General features: G+C 55.5%; 1 protein-coding gene across 11 annotated transcripts; it reads left to right on the top strand.

Annotated features, from left to right (window-relative positions):
- Window positions 1-24,684, top strand: HPS4 (HPS4 biogenesis of lysosomal organelles complex 3 subunit 2). Of its 11 annotated transcripts, XM_070475488.1 has the most exons (15): window positions 32-118; window positions 1,537-2,060; window positions 4,558-4,648; window positions 6,378-6,521; window positions 10,978-11,085; window positions 11,313-11,429; window positions 12,811-12,905; window positions 13,718-13,790; window positions 15,643-15,676; window positions 16,326-16,422; window positions 16,974-17,775; window positions 21,859-21,991; window positions 22,441-22,549; window positions 23,457-23,470; window positions 24,383-24,684. In XM_070475488.1, the coding sequence occupies exons 2-15, from the start codon at window positions 2,020-2,022 to the stop codon at window positions 24,529-24,531; spliced, it is 2,007 nt and encodes a 668-aa protein (XP_070331589.1). In that variant the 5' UTR covers window positions 32-118; window positions 1,537-2,019; the 3' UTR covers window positions 24,532-24,684. The 11 variants fall into 11 exon arrangements, with proteins under 11 accessions (XP_070331587.1, XP_070331589.1, XP_020732299.2 ...); XM_070475486.1 differs by lacking the exon at window positions 23,457-23,470 and having other exon boundaries at window positions 1-73; XM_020876640.2 differs by lacking the exon at window positions 23,457-23,470.
- The last annotated feature ends 633 nt before the right edge of the window (window positions 24,685-25,317 follow it).

The following is a 25,317-nucleotide window of genomic DNA, read 5'->3' as shown; positions in this document are numbered from 1 at the left end:
CTCCGACGTCACGGCGCGCTCGACCCACGTCATCGGCGAGCGCCAGCCCTGCACGAACTTAAGGCGGGGGGAGGTAGGCTCAGGTGGCGCGTGACCCTGGGACCGCTCCGCAGCGCGCGTAGGTACCGGGCGGGAATCGCTGGGACCATAGGGTCCCGAAGGCCGATCACCGACCCCGGGACTGCCTGGCGACCCCGGCGGGTGGGCGGCGCTCGGCGGCGCAGGGACACCGAGGGGGGGTGGGGGAGGGACACGGCGGAGAGCGCCTTCTGGGCGCCCCTCCGTGCAGTGACCCGGGCCCCGATTGACCCCTCGCCTTTTTGTCCACCGATGCCGGCTCCCTGAAGCTGAGGCCAGACACGTCTCCCTGCCACCTGCGGTTAGCCATCGCTTCCCGGCCCTTCGCGGTCCGTAGCGCCCCTTTGCCCGCTCTGCAGACCCTGAGGCCACACTTCATCGCCGCCCCGCCCCACCTCCAGGGGCTTCTGTGGCCGCCTCCCTACAGTTGCCTTACCCTTGGACCATTACCGGCTCCTTCTGGACCTTCCAGATGAGCGAGTGGACCTTGGCAGAGGAGGCCCAGTCCTCTGGGAACAAGGGATGGGGGTTTCAGGCTGCAGTCTGGCCCCAGGGGGCTCAGATACCGCCTCCATAGGCATCTGAATATACTTCGCAGATGCCATGAGTATGATCCTAGTGAGGCCCACCCCAAGATATCAAAAGCTGAGAAAAGACAGAGGTTTTACAGGCCACCAAACACTCAGTGGTGTCCTCTCTAGGGACATCTATCAAAGGAACTTGAAAAAACAAAACTCCCTTGTGTTCCCAGGAGGATGGCAGATGGTGAGCAAGCATTTGAAACCACGTCCCTGGGGACACTGAGCTTGGAGAAAGTGACAGTTGGTAATACAGATTTGAAGTGACCAAAGTATCAGACCTTGTTTTCTTTTCCTGGAGAGTGTGGCATTTACCTGAAGGCCAGTTTCAGCTTAGTGGAAGGATAAATTTAACACTGTCCTGTCTCTGGAGGGAGGAAGCCAGTCAAGGTAGTTACTGAAGGAGACTACAAGAGAGGATTAAAGTGATGCCCGCATCCTTTCTCAGTTTGAAATTTCATGAGTTTTCTCTCTTCTTGTGGGAGTTTGAATGTCACTTGTTAAATTCTCTGTCTTTTGGAAACATGCCCAGCTCTGGGCATTTAGATTACTTTTGTTTAGATTACTTTTGGGGCTGTCGAGGTGACAGTTCCTTAATCTGAGTTCCATTATTACTACAGCAGCTGCTTCATTTGTATCGCTGTGCTCAACACCCAAAGCTTTTTCACACCGGTTATTTAATTTTATCTTACGTGTGACATCACTTTTACAAGTTAACTGTTGGACTTACTCTGAGGTTTTGCTCCCCTCTCTTTTGGATCTTGAAACACACTTCAACTTTCTGGAAACCTCTTTTGAAGCATACCATTTGCTTGGCTCTGCTGGGTCACATGCTCACTCATGGGATTCTAAAATAATCTATGCTTTGTGTTTATTGTAGGGCCAAGGGACTGATCTTTGAACGGGAAGTTTCAAACTTTAAAAAAGAAGCCTTCAGAATGGCTTTGAAGAAGACAAGCTAGACACTGCTTCAGAGCACCGCCTTCAGCATGCATCTCGCCTGTCCAGGGGCATCCCTGGTGAGGAGCTCTTTGAAGGGTTCATTCCGCAGAGGGCCAGAGAGCTGATGCTCATGGAGCCAGATTGGTGGATTTGACTTTCTGGAACAATCATCTTGCTTTATTTTATTCTTTCTGAGAGGCTGGAGGTACTGATGGGACCGAAGGGCCTGCGGGAAAGGGAAGCAGCACTTTCATGCTGAATGAAAACTAGACAAGTGACTGCTGGCGTCTGAAGACACCTAGACGCCCCACATCCAGATTCAGCAGACTGGGGACCCGGAGGAGTTGCCACTGCTGGGGAGAACAAAGCCAGGCTGGAAAAGAAAACCCAAGTGAAGAGAATGAGGGCCGGTGGAGAGTAAATGGCGGCCTCCACCTCCACAGAGAGCCAGCTGGCCTCCTGGTGAGTAGCAGGGCCTGCGGGTTAGTTCCTTCCAGGCTGCTGGACAGGTGTTTTGGGTGAACTGAAAATCCCCAACTGGATGTCTAGATTTAATTAAGTGGTGGGGGGGGAGCCATTTTCCTCAGAGCCACTAATCAAGAGCCATTTCTCTCTGAGGCGGATGTGTTGTGACCACACAAGCCTCTTGCAGGATCTAGCAATGCTGGTAGATTGCAGAAAGGATAGCTGTGGCTGGATTCTGCAGCTGGGCCGTGACAGTACCACAGGCAATTGAGTCCTCGCTTTTGAGAGACAAGCAGAGGTGGCCGCGCAGAATTTCGCCACGGGGAGAAGTTTGGCCAGCCTGGCTCTTGAAGGGTATTCCACATCTGCCTGAAACTCTCCTCAACCCTAAATGGGTTAAGCATGTCTGAATTTGGTTCAGTGAACGTTAAATTGAGGAGAGGAAAGTGAGAGGCGTGGTTTCAAAAGAATGAGCACGGTTTATGACATTACACATGTGCAGTTCAGACGAGATCGGGCGCGTTCAGGGTGGTATGACTGTAGACGCATGTGCAGTTCAAAAGGCCACTCAAATGTTCTTTGTGGGCCTGTCACGAGTCGGGGCACTTTCACCCAGGGAACATGAGGAAAAGGTGGAATGCAGCCCAGCAGTGGGGTTTCATTCATTCATTCATCTATTTATTTACCTATAAGCTTCTAGTTCACTGACATAATTGACATTCAGCACTGTAACTCACATAATCATGAAAAGATTACAGTAAGTTTAGTGAGCATCCATCATCTCACACAGATACAAAATGAAAAATTTTTTCCTTGTAATGAGAACTCAGGATTTACTCTGTTTAACAACTTTCATATATAACATACGGCAGTGTTAATTACGCTTATCATACTGTACATTACACCAGGACTTTGCTGGTGGTTCAGCAGTAAAGAATCCTCCTGCCAATGCAGGACATGTAAGAGATGCGGGATCTATCCCTAGTTTGAGAAGATCCCCTGAAGGAGGCAATGCAACCCACTCCAATACTCTTGCCTGGAAAATCCCAGGGACAGAGGAGCCTGGCGGGCTGCAGTCCACGGGGCCACAAAAGAGTTGGAGACAACGTCAGCGAGTAAACAACAGCAACAACACATTACAACCCTAGTGCTGTCTATAACTGGAAGGTTGTCCCTTTTGACCACCCTCATCCGATCCCCGCTTCCCCCACCCCCTGCCTCTGATAACCACAAATCCAGTCTTTTTCTATGACATTTTGTCTGAAGCATAACTGACGGATAACGCTGTACCCAGCACAGTGATATGCCATTTCTGTACGTTACATCACAAGAGGCTCACCACCCGGCAGTGGGCTTTCTGAGCGGCGCCCGAAGCATTTTTGATTTGCTCTTGCCCTGAAGCCGGTGGCACATCGAGATCTGGAACTCAGGCGAGCGAAACGTGCTGGAAACAGTTACAGCTTGTCATGGGGAGGATAAGGTGGGGGCCAGGGAGGGCGGCGGGGGGAGGGTGAGATTGGGGAGAAGAGTGCAGTCAGTGCCCTGGCCTGACAGGCGTGCTTTCAGAGACTGAGGCTGAACCCAGCGCCAACCTGGGGAGTTTGCCCTGTGGTCTTAAGGAGATGATTATAGCCACACCGCAGAAGAGATCCTGAGTCTTCAGGGCAGAGCAGAGGGTTGTGGGAATTGAGAAGAGAGCTTCCCCTGCAGAGAGGCAGTCAGAAGGTTGATGAGGGATCCTGTCAAAGGAGGGTGAGGCTTCTAGTTTTTGTTTTGTAGGTTTTTTGGCTGAGCCAGGTGGCATCCGGGATCTTAACTTCCTCAGCCAGGGGTTGAACCTGCACCTGCTGCAGTGGAAGCGCGGTGTCTTCACCAGCGGACCCCCAGGGAAGTCCTGGGGACTCAGGCTTCGGCAGGCAGAGAGGGGTGCGGCGCCCCCACTTTCCCAGTATAGACGTGCTTTCCTGCCTGGAGACTGCATGTTTCCTGTGTCCCTTTGCTCGCCGTGGCCCCAGGGCTGGCGAACGCAGCACATGCCCCAAGCCCTCGGCCAAGTGTGTGTTAAGCGACAGGGTGGCAGAAAGGTGGTCTCGTGCCCAGCAGCTGTGAGGGCAGCTGAGACATCCCTAACTTACTTTGTTATCAGTGTCTTAGAAGACACGTTACCAAACCACGTGGGTACGGAGTTAAGGTGCAGTGTCTCAAATAAGAGGCGTCGTTGTGGGCGCCCCATCTTTCCTTAGCTGCTCGCTGTCTTTTGGAGCAGAGGGTCAGATCGCTGGATGGAGGCGTGTGTTTAGCTTGAGTTGGCTGTACTTACGAAATGGTCTTATCTCTTTGTAGCTCTCGGCTTCCTTCTCCTCTGGGGCCCCCAGAAGGCTTTTCAGATACTGAGGCGTGAGTCCCTCTTGGGCTGGGCCACCGGAAGCTGCGTGTTACGAGGCCCTGCTCACGGGATGGAAGAGAACACAGCTCCTCTCTCTTCTTTTGGCAGGTGGAACTATTTTTTCCTCTATGATGGTTCCCAGGTGAAGGGAGAAGGAGATCCAACCCGAGCAGGCATCTGTTACTTTTATCCCCCGCAGGTAAGCCACTCGGCGGGGACCCCCATGGCCTTTCAAAGGGTTTATAGCTGGACAGTTTTCTTCGCAAAATCCAGGCATTTGCCACTTTTACTCTCTCATTGTTTATTTCTTTATTATTATTATTACTTTGGCTGCACTGGCTCTTTCTGCTGCACACAGGCTTTCTCTGGTTGCACCAGGGGCGGCTCCCCTCTAGCTGTGGTGCGCAGGCTGCTCATTTCGGTGGCTTCTCTTGTTGCGGAGCATGGGCTCTAGAGCATGGGCTTCAGTAGTTGTGGCACATGGGCTCCATGGTATGTGGTATGTAGTTGCTCCAAGGTATGTGGAATCTTCCCGGGCCAGGGATCGAACCCATGTCCCCTGCGTTGGCAGGCAGATTCGTAACCACTGGCCCACCAGGGAAGCCCTGCTCCCTTACTCCTAGCTGTATTCTTTATTGCTATTCTGATGTTGAAATGCCCAAGCCAGCAGCCCAGTACTTCCACCTTCTCTACCTGTCTGTTACCATCACCGATTTTCTGTCTGCTCCATTGGGGGGTGGGGGGAGGGGGGAATCTTTTCTCCAAACATATACCAGAGTAAAGAGAAGTGAGTTATCAGCCGTCGTGTGCCTGACTTCAACAAAGATCACCACCTGACCAGTCTGTTACGAGCTATCCTAACTCCTCCCTACTCTTTTTTTTTTTTTCCTGGAGTATTTGAAGCAGATCCTAGACATAGTGTCATCTCACCAGCATCAGGGAACATCTGTAACTGGAAAGGGTATATTTTGTTAACATCCCACTCGGCAAAAATTACCGTAATTAGTGACAATAATACCACCTTGTATAGTCTGTGTTCACATTTTGCCTTTATTATCTGAGATGTTACTTAGCCCTTCCTTCCCTCCCGCTTTCTCTCTCTCCCTCCCTTTTCTCCTAATCAGCCTCTAAACAAGAGCCACAAGCCCGTGTGGCTGTGTTTCAAGTCCCTCCTATCGTATGACACTGCTCACCGACTTCCCCCCATCCTTTCTCCCCCTGCGCCACTGAATTCCTGAAGACACCAGGTCCCTGATGCAGGAGAACTTCAGCACATGTCCTGCTCTGGACTGGGCTGGTCACTTCCTCACAAGGGGATCATTCAGTGCTTTCTGCCCAGAGCCTTTCCTTTAAACTAGGAGGAGGATCTAAAGACTTGACTGGGTCCAAGTTCAGCCCTTTGAGGCATGAGTTCTCCATTTTCTGTGGCTTCCCGTGCTGTCTCCCCTGGGGGGTTTAGTTAATGCGAAGGTGGATCTGGAGGCCTGTGTGTTTGCTCACGTGATTACGCTCTGACTTGCAGACCGGGAATTAGTCTGCACCACTCCAGTCTCTCCATGGGGATCTGAATGGGGGTAAATGCTCAGGCCTGTGATCTTGGAGCAGGAATGCTATTCTGGGCAGTCATCTCCTGCGCTCACTGTGGGCGTTCTGTGACAGTCCGGGCAGGGTTCGGCCAACTTGGCCTCCAAAGGGCCAGTGCTTTAGGCTTTGTAAGCCACGCAAGGTCTCTGTCACATGTTCTTCCTTGTTGTTATTTTGACAACCCTAACGAAACCATGAACAGCCACGCTGGGCTCACAGATTATAGAGAAACAGGCGGCAGGGTCGATCTGGCCTCCGGGCTGCAGCCTGCCACCCCGGCTCTGAGGAATGACCTGGGAGTTCAGGACCTTCAGCCTCATGTCTGGACTGGCTCCTCTCCCCAGACCCTGCTGGACCAACAGGAGCTGCTGTGTGGACAGATCGCCGGGCTTGTCCACTGCGTTTCTGACCTTTCTGGCTCTCCTCCCGCCCTTGTCCGCCTGCGGAAACTGAAGTTCGCTGTAAAGGTTGACGGTGATTACCTCTGGGTGAGTTTGCCAGGCTGAACCAGTGCCGGCGGGGTCGCCTCTACCAAGAGGCTCTTGTCTTGCTGAGCGGTGTTGGGCCGCCGTGGCTCCTGAGCCTGCAGCTCGTCCCCTGCCTCTGTCATCCACGATGCCCGCGTCCCTCTCCGCGGGTGCCGTTGGAGCCGAGCGCTCTCCCAGACATCACTGTCACAGCCTGCATTACACAAGGCGGCGTTCACCTCGCTTCTAAAAGACTTGGGTCCTCCTGTGGATGTTCTCTGTGCTCTGTGATACAAATTGAGTTTTTAATCTCCGTCTTTTCTTGTTTCCGTTCTTCCCTGTACTTTTCATACTCACTGGGGAAGGGAGCTCGACACTTGAAGACACTGGGGCACGTAGGTTAGGCTTCTGAGGACCATCAAGGGGAAAAACAAAACAGACCCACCTACAGGTAGTAGTACCCTTTACTCTCAAATCCCGTTGTCTCCTGCCTACTCTTATTTTAAATTTGTTCCCAAGGGAAAGGGATGCCTAACCGTGAGGAAGTATCTTTGCCTTTATAGGTATTATTTCCAATGTTTTATTGTAAAAATTTTCTAACATACCAAACAGTTGAAAGAACTATATGGTGAACACTCACATACCTCTTAGATTCTACAGTAAACCCTTCATTATGGTTGCTTTATCACATACAATCTATTCATCCCTTTATCCTCTATTTTAACGCTTTCTGAAGTTGCACATGTGAGTATACACCTTACCGCCTGGCCCCAAGTATGTCATCATGCTGAATGTTAACTAGAGTTCAATATGTGTTTGTTGTTCTTCTGCTCTTTTTTGAGGTAAAATTCATTTACATGCAACCAAATACACAGATCTTGAGTGTATTTGGTGCATTTGGATAAATGGTGCACCTGTGTAACACAAATCCCTATCAAGATACAGAATATATTAGCATCACGCCAGGAAGCTCCCTTATGTCCTTATTTCCATCCCCTCCCCCTGCATCCCAGGTAGCACTGTTCGGAGTGTTTCCACCAAAGAAGAATTCTGCCTGTTCTAGGGTGTCATGTAAGTGGAATGATGCCTGCAGCACTCCTCTGTCCTGCTGCTCAATGTTTGTGGGATTCATCCCCGTTGCATGGATCCACGGTGCGTCCCTGTTTATCACTGAGCAGTATGCCACAGTTTAACGTATCGGTCCACTTAATCATTCTTTTTCTGGACACAGGAACTTTGTCCAGTTTGGGGCACGTAAGATTAATAAGAGTCTAGAGAAATGAGTATCAAAACTACAATGAGGTATCACCTCACACCAGTCAGAACAGCCACCACCAAAGGTCTGCCAATGACGAATGCTGGAGAGGGTGTGGAGAGAAGGGAGCCCTCCTGTATTGTTGGTGCAAACGTAAATTGGCGCAGCCACCGTGTAAGAGAGGGCTCCTCAGGTGGCGCTGGTGGCAAAGAACCCACCTGCCCGTGCAAGAGACGGAGCGATGTGGTTTGATCCCTGGGTCGGGCAGATCCCCTGGAGGAGGGTATGGCAATATTCTTGCCCGGAGAACACCATGGACAGGGGAGTCTGGCGGGCTACACTCCATAGGGCTGCAAAGAGTCAGACACAGTGAAGCGACGTGGCGTGCACGCACTGTGTAAAAACACAGAGGCTCCTCAGAAAACTGAAAATAGAGTTACCAAATGATGCAGCAGCCCCACTCCGGGGCATATATCCAGACGAAACTCTAATTCAGAAAGATACGTGACTTCTCTGGTGTCCAGTGGCTAAGACCCCACACTCCCAAGGCAGGGGGCCTGGGTTCGATCCTTGGACAGGGAACTAGATCCCACATGCTGCAACTAGAGATTGCACACGCTACAACAAAGATTGAAGATCCCAAGTGCCACAACTAAGGCCCAGTGCAGCCAAATAAGTAAAAAAGGGGCGGGGGAGATGCGTGCACCCCTGTGTTTAGAGCAGCACTGTTTATAATAGCCAGGACATGGACAATGTCCATTGACAGGTGAATGGGTAGACAGGATGTGGTACATTATACACAGTGGTATACTACTCAGCCATAAAAAAGAGTGAACTAATGCCATTTGCAGCAACATGGATCAAACGAGATTATCACACTAAGTGAAGTCAGTCGGAAGCTGAAGTTGGAAAGACAAATAACACGTGATTATCACTTACACATGGAATCTAAAATATGACACAAACGAACGTCTGCGAAACAGAAACAGTCTCACAGCTATAGGGAACAGACTTGTGTTTGCCACGGGAGAGGAGGTTAGGGGAGGGAGGGATTCGGAGTTTGGGAGCAGCAGATGCAAACATATTGGATGGATAAACAGGGTCCTTCTGTAAAGTAAAGGGGAAATAGATTCCATATCCTGTGATGAATAATGGAAAACAATCTGAAAAAGAATATATATGGCCTCCCAGGTAGTGTTGGTGGTAAAGAACCCGCTTGCCAGTGCAGAAGACATTTGTTTGATCCCTGGGTTGGGAAGATCCCCTGGAGGAGGGCATGGCAACCCACTCTACTATTCTTGCCTAGAGAATCCCATGGACAGAGGAGCCTGGTGGGCTACAGTCCATAGGGTCACAAAGAGTTGGACATGACTGAAGCGACTTAGCACGCGCACACATGTATAACTGAATCACGTCGCTGTATAGCAGAAATTAACAACATTGTAAATGAACTACACTTCAGTAAAATAACTTTAAAACAAAAGAGTAAGGCTCTAAAAACATTCCTATATAAGTCTTTCTGTGAACATACATTTCCCTTTCTCATGGGTAAATACCTAGGCATGGAATTGCTGGGTCATAGGGCAGGTGTGTGTTGATTTTATAAGAAACCGCCAGACATTTGCCCAAAGTGGTTGCACCATCTTGCATTCCCACCAACAGTCTGAGAACGCCAGGTACTTCACACCCTCATCAGCAGACGTGTCAGTCTACTTACTCACAGTTTTAGCCATTGCGCTGGATGTGAGGTGGTGTCTGAACAGGTGTTAATTTGCATCCCCCCCCCAACCATGACCAGGGCTTTTTCATGTGCATCGTGGATACTTGGGTATCTTCCTTTGAGATACTTTCTCCCAGTCTGTGGGTGTGCTTAAGTTTCTTAGTAATGTCTTTTGATGAGACATTTTTTAGTTTTAATGAAGTCTATCAGTTTTATCTTTTACGATTATTGCTTTCTGTATCCTGTCTAAAACCACTGCCTACCTCATTGGAGAAGACATTCTCCAATTCCGGGTTGAGGCGGGCAGGGAGGGGGAGCACGTTTCCTAGTGGTAGCTTTTAAATTTAGGTCTGCAATGCACCTTGGATAAATCCTTGTGGCTGGTGTGAGCAGAGGTCAAAGGGCCTTTTCTCCTTGTGGATGTCCCATTGTTCTAGCACCACTGTTGACCATCTTGCTCTTGCCTGCTTGCTTCCTGGGGCTCCTCTGTTGACGCTCCGAGGACCATTTAGGGCGGCTCTGTCTCTGGGCTTGATGTTCTCTCCCGCTGACCTTTCCGAAGATTCTGTACGCGCACTGCTCCGTCTGGATGTCTGCAGCTGTAGAATCAGTCTTAAAATCAGCCAGGGAACATCCTCCAGACTCACTCTTCTCTGAGACAGTGTGTGATACTTTCAGTCCTCTGTATTTCTGTTGCAGAATCAGTTTGTCAGTCTCTGAAGGAAAGATGGTCAGATCATTAGGATTTCTTTCAAATCTGTAGAATAACTGGGGGAGAAGTAAGCACTTAACTGGGTGCCAGACTGTTGACGGCACTTGAGTGGAGCTTACGTTCAGAGCATAAAAGTTTGTTTACGTGCTTTCGTTCAGAGTTGGTTTGTTTAAGTTTCTGATGGTTCCCTTAGGAGAGATTCCTCCGGGTAGAATTACTGAGTCAAAGAAGATGAAGTTTTTTTCAAGCTCCTTAAACAGAGGACCAAATTACTTCCTAAGTAAGCAAATGTCTATTGTCTGTGGAACAGAGCACTGCCATGCTCCGCGCTGGCGCGACGATGCACTGGGTGCAGGTTCTGGAAGCGCCCCATCTGGCTGGATGGCCTCTCCTAACAGTCTGGATTCCATGTTTGCTGTGAAACCCAAATGAAACATCCAGTGTCTGAATAACAGTGCTGACCATACAGGGGTTCAGGAGAGAGGTCACGGGTGGCTGGAGTGATGACAGGCAGCTTGGGGGTGCTGGAATCTGTGTGTGGCGGGGGGGGGGGGGGGGGGGACTGAGGAGGGTGGGGATGCCCAGGCAGATGAACAGGAAGTGGGGATGATTCCAGCTCAGGTGGCATGAGTGGGTTCAAAACACACCTGTTTCCCGTGGAGAGCTGGTGGCTGGGGGAGGGTGTGGGGCTGCCCACAGAGGATGGATCTCCAGGGGCCCGTGGAGTCTGGCTTAGTGAGCCCTGGGTACCAGGACTCCGCGAACAGGAAAACGCTATCGTCCTCTGCAGGTGCTGGGCTGTGCCATGGAGCTCCCCGACGTCAGCTGCAAGCAGCTTCTGCACCAGCTCATTGGCTTCTTTCATTTTTACAATGGGCCCGTGTCTCTGGCCTACGAGGTATGAGGGAGGCTCATGTGGAGCCTCTTTAGCAAAACCGATGCTGCCCGGGCACATCCGGGCACCAGGAACCCTTTACACAAGCACGTCGTGTCAGCGACAGGGCCGTGGGCCCCCGGAACCCTCCCGGATGCCTTTCTTCCCCCCCGTGGCCCTGTGGGGGGCTGGGGCCCCTGCTGGAGCACATGTCGGGATCGCGGGTGCTGACGCCGGCTGCTCTGTTTCAGAGCCGCCCAAGGGAAGACCTACGTGCCGAGTGGGACCTGCTCATCGAGCACATCCTGGGGAACACGGGTGACCTGCACAAGATCTTCAACTGCCTCTGGCACCTGGACCGAACCAAAGTAACTGGCTCAGCCCCCTGCCCGCCGCGTGGATGGGAACTGGGCTTCTGGACGTGGGTTCTTCCCCTTCGATGAGCTATCCCTCCATCCCCGTGGCTGTTAAGAACTCAGGTTCCAGGCGGTGCTTGCCAGCCGCGTGGGATGGGACCAGTCAGGTCACCTGTCTCAGCCTCGCTCTCCTTACCCATGGAGCGGCGTGACACCCGCCTCCCAGGACTGTTCTGGGGCTGAAACTGGGACAGTTACATAAAGGACAGATGCCCAGTAAAGAGTGTTACTGCTTTATTAATGCCCAGACGTGCTGAACTCAGCAATCTGAAGGCCCCCTCCTCAGCATTATCATTAGTTATTCTCGACATCCAGAAGGGCCCAGGGTGGCCGCTCTCTAGGATGGGGGGCTGGGCGGGGTCTGACCCTGATCTGTCGCCTCGGCACGTGGTGATGGGAGGCCACCTGCACTGCTGTGGGCTGGTGGCCTTGGCGGACGTCACATCCTCAGACGGCGGGGGGAGGTGCGAGCGGCGCTGTGAGGAGCCCTCCCCACGCCCTGAGCATCTCAGGGACGGGACCTTCCACCACGCGTGGCCTGCGTCTCTGCGGGCGTGGACCGTGTCCCTGTTCCCGGGGTGTGGCACCTGCTCGATGCTAGAAACCAGGACTAGTTTTCCCACTCCTGTTTGGAGGGCTTCTTGGGAGTCGGCCCAGAGCTTTCCGAGTGGCCGTGGAAGAACTAACGGCCCGCGGTAAGGGCTCCAGCGTGGCTCCTTAACTCTCAGTGCTGACCGCTCCCGGGTACCGCAGGTTCCGGCTGCCAGGCAGGAACCTGTAGGAGGCTGCTGGTCACTGCTGGCCCTTTGTGAGCAGGTTCAGATCCTCTGCCTGTCCCTTTAGGGGTTTTTTACAAGGACTGAGGACTGAGATGTGTACCCCCGCGTGAAAGGCTGCAATGCCCCCATTTTCCCTTCTGGCAGAATTAGGGGACCGGGTCAGACGGCAGGCCAGCTCATCACAGGGGCTTGGGCTGCAGGGGAGGGTGGGTTCACCATGACCTGAATCTAAGGGGCGCGCTCTCCCCTGCGACTGCCTCCGGGTCTCCGCACCGCCGCTCAGGGTCTCCTTGGCGATGTGCACAGTCGCATGTGAAGAGCCATATGCCCAATTCTCTCTGCCTCCTGGCTTCAGGGAGGCGCCCTGGTGCCAAGCACCTGGCATTTTGTGGTGGCAGCCACGTGGGGTGTCAGAGGCGTGACGCGGCCGCTGTGCGGCACACCCTCCCTCCAGGCTTGGGCTCTGAGCGGCCCGCCTGCCCTCCGTGGCCCCCTGCCTGTCCCCTCTTGCCCACGGGGACGTGCCCACCGGGGCCTGCCTCTCGCCCCCACAGGTGGAGCCCCTGCTCCTGCTCAAGGCGGCCCTCATCCTGCAGACCTGCCAGCGCTCGCCCCACGTGCTCGCCGGCTGCATCCTCCACGCGGGACTGTGAGTCGTGCCCCCACCCCCCCCCATCCCCGCCCCCACTGCAGCCCTGACCACCCGGCCACCTCCTGATCGGGGCGGGGCGCCGAGAGCTCTGTGTGTGGCCAGTTCCTGGCAGTCTTGTTTGGCAACTCGAGGGTAGTTTAGATTCAATTGAGGGTCCCTGCCTGTCCCTGGGGAACTGGAAGCTGTTGTGTCCAGAGAAGAGTTAGGAGTGCACGAGGCGGCTTTGCAGAGATCCACGCAGCTCTCAGCTGGGCCGTGCCTGCGGAGTGGTCGGTCTCCGGCCCCCAACACTGTCTGGAGAGGGGTGTGAGGCCCACAGCGGCCCCCCTGCCGCCCGGGGCCCCAGTGCACCGGCCGTAGCTCTTGCTTGGGCTCCTGCAGCAGCGTGGCTGGGCCCGCCTCGGGCTAGCCTCACGGAGGTCTCCCTGCGTCCCTTTGCCCAGTTGGAAGGCCTCCTAGAACTCCTGGGAGCCCTCCACACCTCCTCTGGGCCTCGAGGAGGCTCGGCCGTCTCGGCCGAAGGCAGGGGAGCCAGTGCTGTGTGTCCAGCACTCTCTGACCCTGGAGGGATGTGCCCTGGAGAAGCCCTCCCAGCACCTCAGGAATGTTCTTGGTACAAGTCAGTCCAAGCGTTCGGACATTTAAAACTTTGATGAGAACAGCCAGAGGGCCCCCGTGAGTGCCTCCAGGTGACATTCCCACCAGCTGTGTCCCCCAGATCTGAGCTGCCACGGGTGCTGGGACTGTTTCGATGCCGAGTCCTGACTGTTTCTTCTCCTGTGTCCTGGTTCCTGTTTCTAACCTCCCAGGATCGTCAGCACCCAGCTCCCACCCTCCGTCACGGCCAAGGTCCTGCTTCATCGCGTGGCACGTGGGGACCAGGTAGCAAGCCCCCCTCCCCGCCCCCGCCTAGCAGGGATGTGTCCCCCAGCGAGTGTCTTTGTGTCGGGCAAGGCTGACCACCAGCCCTGGTGGTGGCGGCAGCTGCTGTGTCCTCCTCAGGACGCCCCGTCCATCCGTGTGGTCCCCCTCAAGGGAAGTCCTGGCAAAGCGGGAAGAAAGTGTTCTCTCCTGCGTGGTCGGCCTGGGTGGTTGGCTTTTCTCCCATCCAGGTGGAACTGAGAGAATGTGACTTCCCGCAGGGTGGGCTTTATGTCAAAGCGATGTTGGATTGTTTTCAGAGAGAGACTGTAAAAGATGGCTTAGGACAACAGCAGCTTTTAAAATACTTCCATCTTATATTTACCTAATTGTTTTTATAATGAAGGAAAAGTCATAATGTGCTCATTGTGGATAAACCTTCCCACAACTGGGCCACATAGAGGTAATCACCACTAGCATTTGGCACGTATCCTTGGAGTTCTGTTTTCTTTTGTTTTACAAGTTGGTTCTTAGTGTGTGAAACTGGTTTTGAATCTGTCGTGAAGCTAGTTTTCTGTACTTGCTCAGTCAGCAGACATTTAAAAACGCACGTGCAGCTCTCTTCGGCTCCTTCTCACTGTGGTGCAGGCATCAGGAGAACACCCTTCCTGGTGAACTGTCTGATGAGGAGAGGGTGGAGGGGGTCTTTTCCTTTTTCCCCGTTGTTCAGCTCTAGGAGTCAACACTAAGGAAGTTATCCGGCTGCTGGAAAAGGTTTATACTCAAACGCTGGTCACAACAGGGTTTATGAGAGTGAAAGATCGGGTTATCACTTAGACATCTAAGGTAGGAGCTGTGAGCTTAGGGCTGCAGGCCGGTTGCCTGCCGTGTTTTCTCGGCCTGCTTTCCAGCCGCGGCTGCAGCCTGAGTGGCTGGACAGAGACCTACAGCCGCAGAGCCCCAAACACCGACTGGCCCGCCCTTTCCAGACAGGCTGCTGGTGGTGGTCTCAAGTCGGGAAGTGATGAATTCTCCCGCACCACGGTAAACTTCCTAAGATTTTAGTCAGCCGTCGAAAATGACCAAAGATGCTTTCATGACAGAAACTGTGAGTCCCTCTTGCGAGCAGAGAAACAGAATTTTATGTAATGTGTCCTCAAAGTATTTCAAAAATGCACAGACTTTATAGGAAAATGTGCCCCGTGTTCACAGGATTGGCTTGTGGGCGAGGGGATTCTGTGCGATTTTTTTTGAAAAGAATTTTTGTCTGGAGTTAGCTTCTGTGAAGGAAACCACATCCTTTCAGAGGAGGGCAAATCATTTTGGCTAGAAGAGCAGTTTTTGGTTTTCCTCTCGCTTTGCTGGGTCCTTTCGGTGGAGACGGCCGGAAAGCTCTTTTGAGGAGACTCCCAGGTTTCTCGCCTTGGTTGTAAGTGCGGAGGCGAGCCGGCCTCGCCTCGGGTTTAGGCCGAGCCCTTTGCTGTGAGGGTCACAGGCCCCCCACACTGTTGTCATAATGGGATCTGTGTGGGCTCCAGCCAGCACTGTGGCGGACGTGGCCGTATTCCAGATGACTTCTCTAGAGGTCTGAGAGCGCAGGAACGCTCGCCGTCATTCCCCGAGAGGCCGGAGCGGAAGGAAGCCCGGTGTGCACCTGGGTGGCGTGGCCGCCTCAGCCGGCGTGGCCCCAGCCCCAGTGGGGAGCAGGCAGCCGGGGGGGATGTGTTCCACCCGCTCTGCTGTGGGCGAGCAGCCGGGCCCAGCACCCCAGGCCTTGGCCACGTTTCAGGAGCAGATGGCAGCGCACGGTACTGATGGGTAGGTCGGGGGAGCAGGCGGTGCCCCGCACCGACTCCTGTCTGTCTGTTTTCAGAGGAAACCCACAGAGGAAACCCCGCAGGAGCGTGGTGAGTAGTCGGGTGTCCTGTCACGTCTGGCAAACGGCCCTGTAAGTGGCCTGGCCCCGTCCAAGTCACGTGGAAGGCCGAGCAGTCCCATACGGTTATCCCGTCGGCTCGTGAGATCAGGGAAATAATTAACAGCGCTGCAAGGGCAAAGTTACTCTCAAAATCCCAGTTGTAAAGCCTCCGATTTTAGGCACAGCTTTTAAATCCCCCCCTTTCAGATCCTTCTCAACCCTCAGCACCAGGAAGCTGCTCAGATGAGTTCCAGAAGGTGACGATGGGGAGAGGGTGGCGGCAGGGCCACTGCCAGGAAGAGCTTTGGCAGCCAAGGGGGATTTAATTTGAAGCCTAAGTTCGGGCAGACCCCTGTGGTCAGTTAGCAGCGCTTTTGATCCAGGTTCTGTCTTTAGTGCCGGTCAGTTTTCTTCCACCAAACGTCCCTCTGGGAGCAGAGTGGCCCACGTGGGCTTTTCCTGCTGATGGCAGAAACCGTAGTTGCAGCTTTGTGGCTTCTGTTCTGGGGGCCGGAGCCCAGAGCTGCTCACTGGGCTGGCCTGCAGGCTGGAGGCATCGCCCCAGGAACACTTCCTGCCCCCCTCCCCGTCGTCTCCGGTCCAGAGAGGGCCCTGGCCACGTTGCTCTGCACTTCTAGGAGTGGCGTTCCCTCCCAACGTCCAGATCACACCTGTTTTCCTGACTGAAGAGGAAGCTGCCAGTCTCCGCGAGTTCCCCCGGGAACCCCCGGCCAGGTAAGGGGGCTCACAGAGGCTCCTCTGAATTCACGTGTCGGGCACTCCCTCACACGGGCTCATCCAGAAGTCCCGTGCATCCCATTCTCCCACGATTCCCTCTTCTCCATGCTCTGCCCTGGCTGGGGCGGGGGCGATGGAGAACTGGACCTTCAGCAGAGATGAGGGGCATCTGGCAGAATGAGACGAGCGTAGGTTTCAGATCTGTGATCCGTGACTTACCTGCTCTGTGACCATGGGCAAGTCCATTCCCTGCCCGAGCCTCAGTTTTTCCATCTGTAAAATGGATCCAGTAATGTTTGCATCTCGGGTTCATCATGAAAGGTGGAGACAGCACATGTGCAGCACCCCATATAGGACCAGACTCACAGTTCACCCCCAGACGTGGGCGCCTCTGATTCAGGGGGCTCTGCCACTTCCAATGGATGATCCTGGTGTCACCACGTGACACCACATGGCGCCAATGCCCATTATTTTTAGGGAAGTGCTGCTTCAGTCTCCCCTGGGGCAGGGCCCTTGCCCACCCTCAGTCACCTGTCCTTCCTCACCAGCACTCCGGCGTCTTCAGCCAGACTCCAGGAGCCCTCAGCTGCCCCGAAAGAAAACGCCCCCGGACACGTGGGATCCAAGGATCAGACCTCGACAACCACACCTGCACCCCCGTCTCCTGATGCCGCCTGGGCAGACGGCAGCAGGGAGAACGGGCACCGGTCCGACCCTGGCCTGGCGAACACGCTGCCCACAGCGCTGCACTGCGCTGCCGCGGGCAAGGGTGTGGGTTTGTTCGGGGGGAATGGGGACCTGGACTTGTCTGAAATCCACATCCCAGAAACTCAGAAAACAGAAGCATCCCTGAGCCATCCTGCTGCAGACGGCAGGGGTCCTGGTTGCGAGGAATCTGTCCACGACCCCGGCAGTCCCGGAGCCAAGCCGCCCGGGTCCCTGCCCCTGGGCTGCCTGCCCGCCTCTGCTCCTGAGGCAGTCCCCCAGAATGGAGCCCTCACGCAGCCCGCAGACCTTCCTGGCGACCTGGAAGACCCCGGCAGGACGAGCGGGCCTGGGCGGGCACCTTGCTTGGGTTTGAGGCAGAGGCGCACCCAGCTGCCCCTGGAGGAACAGAGCGAGGAGCAACGCGGCAGTGGGGCTCCCGAGGGCCGCTTGACCCTTGGCCCGGACTCAGCAGACCCCTCAGATGAAGGCCCCTCTGCAGACAGAACCGTGTCCAGGGTGAGTCCGGCCTCCCGCGAGGGGCTCGTGCGGATGAACCTCTACACGCACAGCGTCAAGGGCCTGGTGCTGTCGCTGCTGGCCGAGGAGCCGCTGCTGGGGGACCGCGCGGCCGTGGAGGAGGTGGTGAGTGAGCAGCGGGGTGGGGGGCCGGGGCGGGGAGGAGCTCAGCTGTCAGCTGCACGGCCCGGTGCCGACGTCCTTGTTTATCCGGTGGGGTGCGGGGGGTGCCCACCTCCCTGTTTGTGGGCGGTGAGCGTCCAGTGCTGAGCACAGAGCCAAGAGCAAAGGCGGTCACCAGGGCTACCCTCTCCAGCTTCCCCACTTTCTCGGGGCCCCTGGTTCATAGCGGGAGGGTGTTGGGCACTGACCACACACAGCCTCACCCCCACCCAGCAGCCTTCATCCCTGTGTGGCGGGAGTCTGCGCATGTCTCCACCGGGGTTGGGGTTCTCTGCGAGCCCAAATTCCCGTCTGTCTGAAGCTCACTCCTAGGAGCCTGGGCCCTCTGAAATGCTGACTGGCTCCAGAAGGCGCCGCTCAAACCCTCGCAGCTCTCCCCCACGCCTAGAGGCTCACAGACCTCTGGGCTGGGGTCCACACTGGATCCAGTTGCCATAGTAACGGCCTTGCTTTAGTTGCCAGGGAAGCAGTGGTGGTAAGAACAGCAGGTTGAGACTGCTGCAGGGCAAACAGCATCCTGGGGCTCGCAGTGTTTCTGTCCTTCAATCTATGTTATGCTGAGCCCATCTTATTAGCATGCCAGACCTGTGACCCTCTGTAAAGGAGCGGGTCCCCCTTGGCGCGCAGTGGAGGAGGAAAGGCGGGTCCCCGCATAGAGCCCTCCCTCACCTGCCTGGCTCCTCTCCCCTTTTCCCAGGCCCCAGGTCACCCTCTCCACCTCCGTCCCCCTGGCTCTGACTGACATCCCTCCCCGCCTCATGGTAACAGCGGGGGCCACGGATGCAGCTCTACACGTCCGTCCCCACCCCTCCCCCCACACCTCAGTCTCATGGTCTGTTCGGCTTTGAGCCCAGATCAGACGACCCCCAAGATAAAAAGAAAAACCAACACAGGCTGCTCAGAGAGGAGGAGGTAAATTAAGGTGCATGCTGCATTTGCTGTATGTAAATAATTTACATCCGCTACTTCCACCAAGCCTTGAACAGCGCTGGGGGCCGACACGGTGACGCCCATCTCACCCTGAAGTAGCCATGGAGACCTAGCTAATGCACAGGGCGGGTCCACACCTCCTGCTGTTTCCCGGCCCTCACCCCGACCCGTCTGTCTCCCGTGGACCTGACGGTGGCCCGGCAGGTGGGAAGGTGAAGGACTGAAGGCCCTGCCTTCCATGGCCCTTTATACATGGACGTGACACTGGGTCTGTCATGGCCCATCCTGGTGTCAGGACAGCGACCTCCCTGGGCTTTCATGGACAGGAGGGTTTAGGGTTGGGGAGAAGAGAGAACGCAGCTTTATGGAAAAGGAAAATCAGTCTTTGCTAAAAAGAGCAGGGCATGATGGACTTTGATCAGCTTGCCAGTTTGAGAGTGGAGTTGGCTGATCAGACCCGGAGGCCGTCTCCTTTATAACTGGCAGAGAGCTTTCACTGCCTTTCGGTCCCGGATCAGCACACAAAACAGTTGACCTGATTTCCCCCCAGACTCTCTGCGGCTGTCCGAAAAGCCACCCCCCGCCCCCAGCCTGGTGCAGGAAAGCTCGGACCTGACCATGAGCGCAGTCTCCCCGGGAAGGACACGTCGCCATGGCTCCCTGTGTCTTTCCGCCATCCCGTGTTTGCGTGGACCAGCTGCTACCGTTTCTGCTTGCTGAGGGTGGGGGCAGGGCGCTGGGTGCGGGGGGGGGTGAGCGGGGAGCAGCCAGGGAGAGGTCCGGTCCCCCCCTCCCCTTTCAGAGGGAGCAGAGTCGGCTCCCGCCACCAGGGGGAAGCAGAGAGCCACTGACGGCTCCCTGCTCAGAACCCCGAGGTCGTCATCTCAGTGCCCTTCGGCCACAGTGATGGGGTCAGTTGTTCATTCTACAGCAGGGCGCGGAGCTGCGCGCGCAGCAGCCGAGGCCCGAGGTCAGTGTTGGCAGAGACTGGAAAAGGGCCCCTCTTCCCTGAACCTCGTGCTTCTGAGCACATGGGTGTCCCCGCAGCGACTCTTGTGCATGTTTGGGGGCGCACTGACAGCCACTGGCTTTCCTGTGGACTAAAAGGCAGGGGTCCAGGCACAGCCTCAGCTCCGTGTCCCCTAGCGTGTTGCGCGGGTCACGTATGTGGTCGCGCGCCTCAGGGGTTGGCAGACTCTAGCGTGAAGGGACACACAGCAGATGTTTTCGGCTTTGTGCAGCCCTTCCCCTCTGCTGTTTTAATACAAAAACAACCATAAACAGTATGTAAACTGGGGCTATGTTCCAGCACCGTTCATGGACACAAAAATCGGAACTTCATGTAATTGCACATCATAATATTCTTTTGACTTTTTTTCCCTAACCATATAAAAATATAAAAACCAATCTCAGTTCTCAGGCTATAAAAATGGTCCACGGGCCGTGTTTGCCAACCCCTAGTCCAAGCAGCAGCAGCAGTCCGAGCAGGGGACGCTGCCTGTCCTCCTGGACACTGCCTGTCATGTGTACCCGTGACTAACTCACAGCCTGCAGCTGTCGATGCCTAGTTCACGCTCTCGGTCCAGTCCCCAAGTGGCTGTTGACCGGGCACCTCCTGGGAGCCAGGCTGGCTGCTGGGCCCTGGGGACGCCACGTAAACCTTGTAGCCAGACCTAATGCCTGAGTATCGTTTCTGCAGCATGGGCCAGAAATGCTAATTTAAGGCCAGGACGCTCCCCAAGATAACACCTGAGCTTTATGACATTCACCTCACTGCATCGCTGTACCTTTTTACATGCGCTTAGTTTTTTACATGGCTGTTGTGAAATAAGTCAATCCACAGACAAGTCTTGTTAGTCCAGGGACTGGTGCTCATGGAAGAGATACTGCTTCTTGAAGGACGATGATTTTTATATTCTTGACTTCAGGAAAACGCCTCCCTCCGGGGAGCACTTTAGAATAGACAGAGTGTACATATGTTATTTGACCTCCACCACTCAGCAATGATATTCCTATTTTGCGGATGAAAAGAACAAGGTGCAAAAACCCCTGTAACTGGCCCCGGTGGTCTGGCTAGGATGAGGCTGAGCCATGGGGTCATTTACCTGGGCGCTAGCCGCTGCCGCCTTCTGACTTCGGTGGCCCCCGGGGCAGGCCCATGAGGCCCCATTTCAGGCTGAGTCCATTGGGCATGACATCCCTGCCTGATGGGCCCCAAACAGAGCTCAACCGTTGGTCGTTGGAAAATGTCGTTGTGGGAAAACAGATTGAAGAATGAAGTTCAGGGTGTATCGTTAGGTTGCAAAACTAGCATCAGTCGTTGCTTACAGTCTGACCTCCATCTTTAGCTTATAAACAATGACTCATAAGAAACGAGACAGTCCTGTGTTCCCAGGGCACCTGCACGTGACATCCCCCTGGAGGCGATGGACCATAGAGGCGCCTGGGCCTCGGCTCCCACGGCCTTCCTTAGCCGGGCCCTCCCCTGGGCCAGCGACCGGAGAGCCGCGCGCTCGCGGCCCTGGGTCCGCTCGGGTTCCGGGGAGGGAGGAGGCCGCACCGCACACGCGGATGACGTCATGACGTCTCTGTCCGGCTGAGACGCGCGGGGTGGGGACGCGGCGGCCGCGTGGTGAGGCGGGGACGGGCCGCCTGCCGGCAGCTCTGCCTGGATGCTGAGATTCTGGGCTGTTTTTCTTGGCTTTTTTTCCTTTTTTCCCCTTCTTTTACTTTTCCACAAGTTTGAAGAGGTTTCTCTGGTCGCTCAGACGGTAAACAATCTGCCTGCAATGTTGGAGATCTGGGTTCCGTCCCTGGGTCAGGGCGATCCCCTGGAGAAGGGCATGGCAACCCACTCCAGTATTCCTGCCTGGAAGATTCCATGGACAGGGGAGCCTGGCAGGCTACAGTCCACGGGGTCGCAGAGAGTCAGACATGACTGAGTGATGAACGCTTTGAAGAGGTTTAGGACCTCAGGGCAGAAGTCGGGACCTCTCCAAACACGGGTCCTAGCACCCGTGGCGCTGTCAGGTGGCCGGGCGGCTCTCCCCGCGTGGCCTGCTGAGTGGCGGCGGCCTGTCCCCTCCCGCCCCGCAGTACCACGGCAGCCTGGCGTCCCTCAACGGGCTGGAGGTACACCTGAGCGAGACGCTACCCCGGGACCAGGCAGCCCCCGCGGCCAGAACCTACAACTTCGCACACTACGACCGTGTCCAAAATGTGCTGGCAGGTAAGGGGCACCTCCGGGAGGCGGGTGGGGGGTCAGAACCCGGGCCCAGCACCCTGGTGGGGGGGTGGGGGGGGTGCCCCGTGGTCAGGATGCTCTTTCCCTCTCGGAGCCCAGCTCTCACCGGGTTTAACTGCTCTCGGCAAACTCTTCCTGACTGGTCTGTCTCTTTCTGGCCCTTTCTCCATCATTTTGAGAGAAACACCCACGTCCAGACTACCTGTGACGGGGTCACCTCCCAACTTGGACGTCCATGTGCCGAGACGAATGTTGCCCGCCATCAGGGGTAGCAGGAGGGCCCAGCACTCCGACCTCTGTCCCCGCTGCCGCTGGGCACCTGCACTCCTGCCTGGGGGGCCTCACTTCACCCCAGTTTTGGGGGTGCTGGGTTTGGGGGTGCTGGGGGGCGGCGCTCTGCCATGCGTGATGACTTCCGTGTCCTCTTCGGGCAGCCAACCTGTCGCAGGTGACCACCGTGCAGGACCGCCGCTTCTTCCAGGCCGTCAGCCTGTTGCATTCTGACTTCGCCCGGCTGCCCACACTGTACGAGGTGACCGTCAGGTGAGCGTCCCCAGGCCGCTTCCAGCGCTGCACCTGGGGTCCCTGGCAGAGCCTCAGTCACAGCCAGATGAAGACCAGTGCGCGGACCGGCCCGGGCCTCCCCTGACCGGCTCTGCAGGCTGCTGTCATCCAACCTCGGGCTTCCCTGAGTGCTGTACGCGCCAGGTCCCTTCCTGGGGCTCGGGACAGTGCTGCAGACACTGAGGGACAGCAGGGAGGGCACCCAAGGCCCTGCCCGTCTCAGCACTTCCATCAGTCACTGGGGCGGGAGGAGGGGCTGTCTGTCTTCCAACTGGACAAGCCCTGCGTGCTCCTGACCACAACATCCAGATGCCCCCCACAAAGGTCTCCCAAGGGCAACGTGTCCTCCCCTCACCAGCATGTGCCCCCAGATACCCCCAGTTAACAGGATGGTGTATCCCACCCCAGGTTTTCTTGGTGGTAGTTTTTGTTTTTTGCATATAAAAGGGGCTGCTGCTCAGTTGCTCAGTTGTGTCCAACTCTCTGCAACCCCCGTGGACTGTAACTACCAGGCTCCTCTGTCCATGGGATTCTCTAGGCAAGAATACTGGAGTGGGTTGCCATTTCCTTCTCCAGGGGATCTTCCCAATACAGGGATCGAACCCCCATCTCCTGCATTGGCAGGCGAATTCTTTACCGCCGAGCCGCTGGGGTAGCCCATATAAAAGACAGATGATCAGTATTTTTTATTATTTTACTGGTCTGTCTTATAAAAAAAAAAACTGGAGCACAGGCACTTGCTGTTTTCTAAGTTCCTTTTTCACTTTGTTGCATGTCTTGAACACCTTCAGGCCAGCAGTTCTAGACCTATTAATTAATGGCATTTACAATCTTTAACCAACTGAACCCTACTTTTTCTCTCTACATGCTTCTCTTATGAAACCAGTAGCAGAAAAGAAGGCAAGTTAGAGGGTCAGAAGGGGAGTGCCTGCTCTGTGTATACTGCATGTTTGTACTGTACTATGGAGTGGGTTGGTCGAGTACATTCTTTGTAACCTCATTTCATGGACAAGTATGCACAAGTATGCAGTGGGATGAATGAGTCGCCCTGGATCAGTGGCTGAGTCAGGATTTGAGCCCAGGTGTCTTGTCTCCACAGCACACGCCCCTCCACACATGGTTGTGGTTGGGGTGTTGGGGTTGTGTGTGTGTGCGTGTGTGTGTGTGTGTGTGTGCAGTGAAGTTGAGAGGTGGGGTGTGGGGTGTGGGCTCTGAGCCTGGCTGACGAGGTTCTAATGTCTATCAGGTGCCACGCACGAGTGCGGGCGTTTCTGCTGCCCAGCGCTGTTTCCAGCCAATATTTCTGTGTATCTTTCCAGAATAAATGTGCCTCCTCTGACTTTAAGTCAGAGCTGCCCATGCTGGCAACCCAGACCCATCTCCGACCTATGGACCTGCAGTGTCTCACCTTCCTTGGAGCTGAGACTTTTCATGGTGGGATACGTAGCTCATTTGAGTAACAGTAATAGAAACAGCAGCCTCCATTTCTTAACCATCTCACCACGGGCTAAGAGATTTGTATCCATCGCTACTCATTTACCATGTGAAGTCTCAGTGAGGGAACTGACTGCTGTCATATCTATGCTTCTGATGAGACAGCTGAGACTCCCACAGCCAGAAGGCTCGGGGCCGGCGTGAGCACCAGGTTGTACGGGGCCTCCAGAGCCGTGCTTGGAGCCCCGAGGCGCCCCTTCTCTGTGGCCCCAGCGACTGGGCCCGGGCTCGTCCTGCTGGGCCAGTGACCTCGCGGGGTCTCTGGGGTCTGAGGTCTGCCCGGTGGCGGACTGTGATCTCCTTTCTCCCCTTCACCAGGAACGCCTCCACGGCTGTGTACGCCTGCTGCAGCCCCATTCACGAAACCTACTTCCAGCAGCTGGCCACAGCGGCACGGAGCTCTGGCTTCCCGAACCCGCAGGACGGCGCCTTCAGCCTCCCGGGCAGAGCCAAGCAGAAGCTGCTGAAGCATGGAGTGAACCTGCTCTGAACCGTGGGTCGCTCCTGGCCCCCACGGGCGACCCTCAAGTCAAACCCCAGCAAAGGAGACGCTGCCTTGTTAAGCAGGAAAGCCCCTCTGTTTACTTTTCCTGGAATAGCCCTCTTTTTTAGGACTGCAATATCTTGAGTGTCTGTTACTCCTTCTGCAGATCAGGGCTGGAGGGGGTCGATCTTCGGGTCGGCAGACCTAGAGCTCGTGGTAAAGAACTTGATGGTGTGGGTGGCGTGGGGGTCAGGGTGGGGCCATGGCTCCTTCCAGCCCAGGGGCCCGGGGTCAGTGACCCCCCCATCACATGGAGCCCAGGGTGTCTGACGTTCCCTGGGTCTACTCCACCCCAGCCTTGACTAGTATAGAGACTGAGGCTGGTGTTTCTTCTAGAACCCCGCTGTCCCTGGTCTAGAGTGCATGTCCCACGCTGTCTGCAGGGGGTGGGCCCAAGGCGCCTGCAGAGCCAGGAGATGGATCCGTATCCGCAAGCAGACCGCGTGCCCACTTCTCAGGCTGTCTTCACCACGGTCCTCCTAGGGGGTCGGTGCACACGAAGTGGTCGGGGATGCTGAGACTGCCTTGTCTGGATCACCCACTGGGGGAAGGGGGTGATCTGGATGACCTGGAAGGGAGCTTGGGGTGCCGGGACCCGAAGGTGGGTGATGACTGGCCGGGCCAGCCCCTTGGCTGGAAGTGGGTGGTGCTGCTGGTTGCCCTGAGTGAGGGTCCCAAACAGGAGTTTCTTAAAGGGCTTGGAGCAGAA

The sequence above is a fragment of the Odocoileus virginianus genome, chromosome 12, assembly GCF_023699985.2.
Source record: "Odocoileus virginianus isolate 20LAN1187 ecotype Illinois chromosome 12, Ovbor_1.2, whole genome shotgun sequence".
NCBI lineage: Eukaryota > Metazoa > Chordata > Mammalia > Artiodactyla > Cervidae > Odocoileus > Odocoileus virginianus.
The sequence above is the reverse complement of the archived record's forward strand: the minus strand, read 5'-3'. Positions and strand labels throughout refer to the sequence as shown.

What these genes read in the sequence shown, in the direction of transcription:
- HPS4 (XM_070475486.1), top strand. Translation starts at nt 2,020, where the DNA reads ATGGCGGCCTCCACCTCCACAGAGAGCCAGCTGGCCTCCTG. An exon ending in GCGCGGCCGTGGAGGAGGTG is followed by an intron (nt 17,776 to 21,858) that starts GTGAGTGAGCAG and finishes CCCGCCCCGCAG; the next exon opens with TACCACGGCAGCCTGGCGTC. An exon ending in TGTCCAAAATGTGCTGGCAG is followed by an intron (nt 21,992 to 22,440) that starts GTAAGGGGCACC and finishes CTCTTCGGGCAG; the next exon opens with CCAACCTGTCGCAGGTGACC.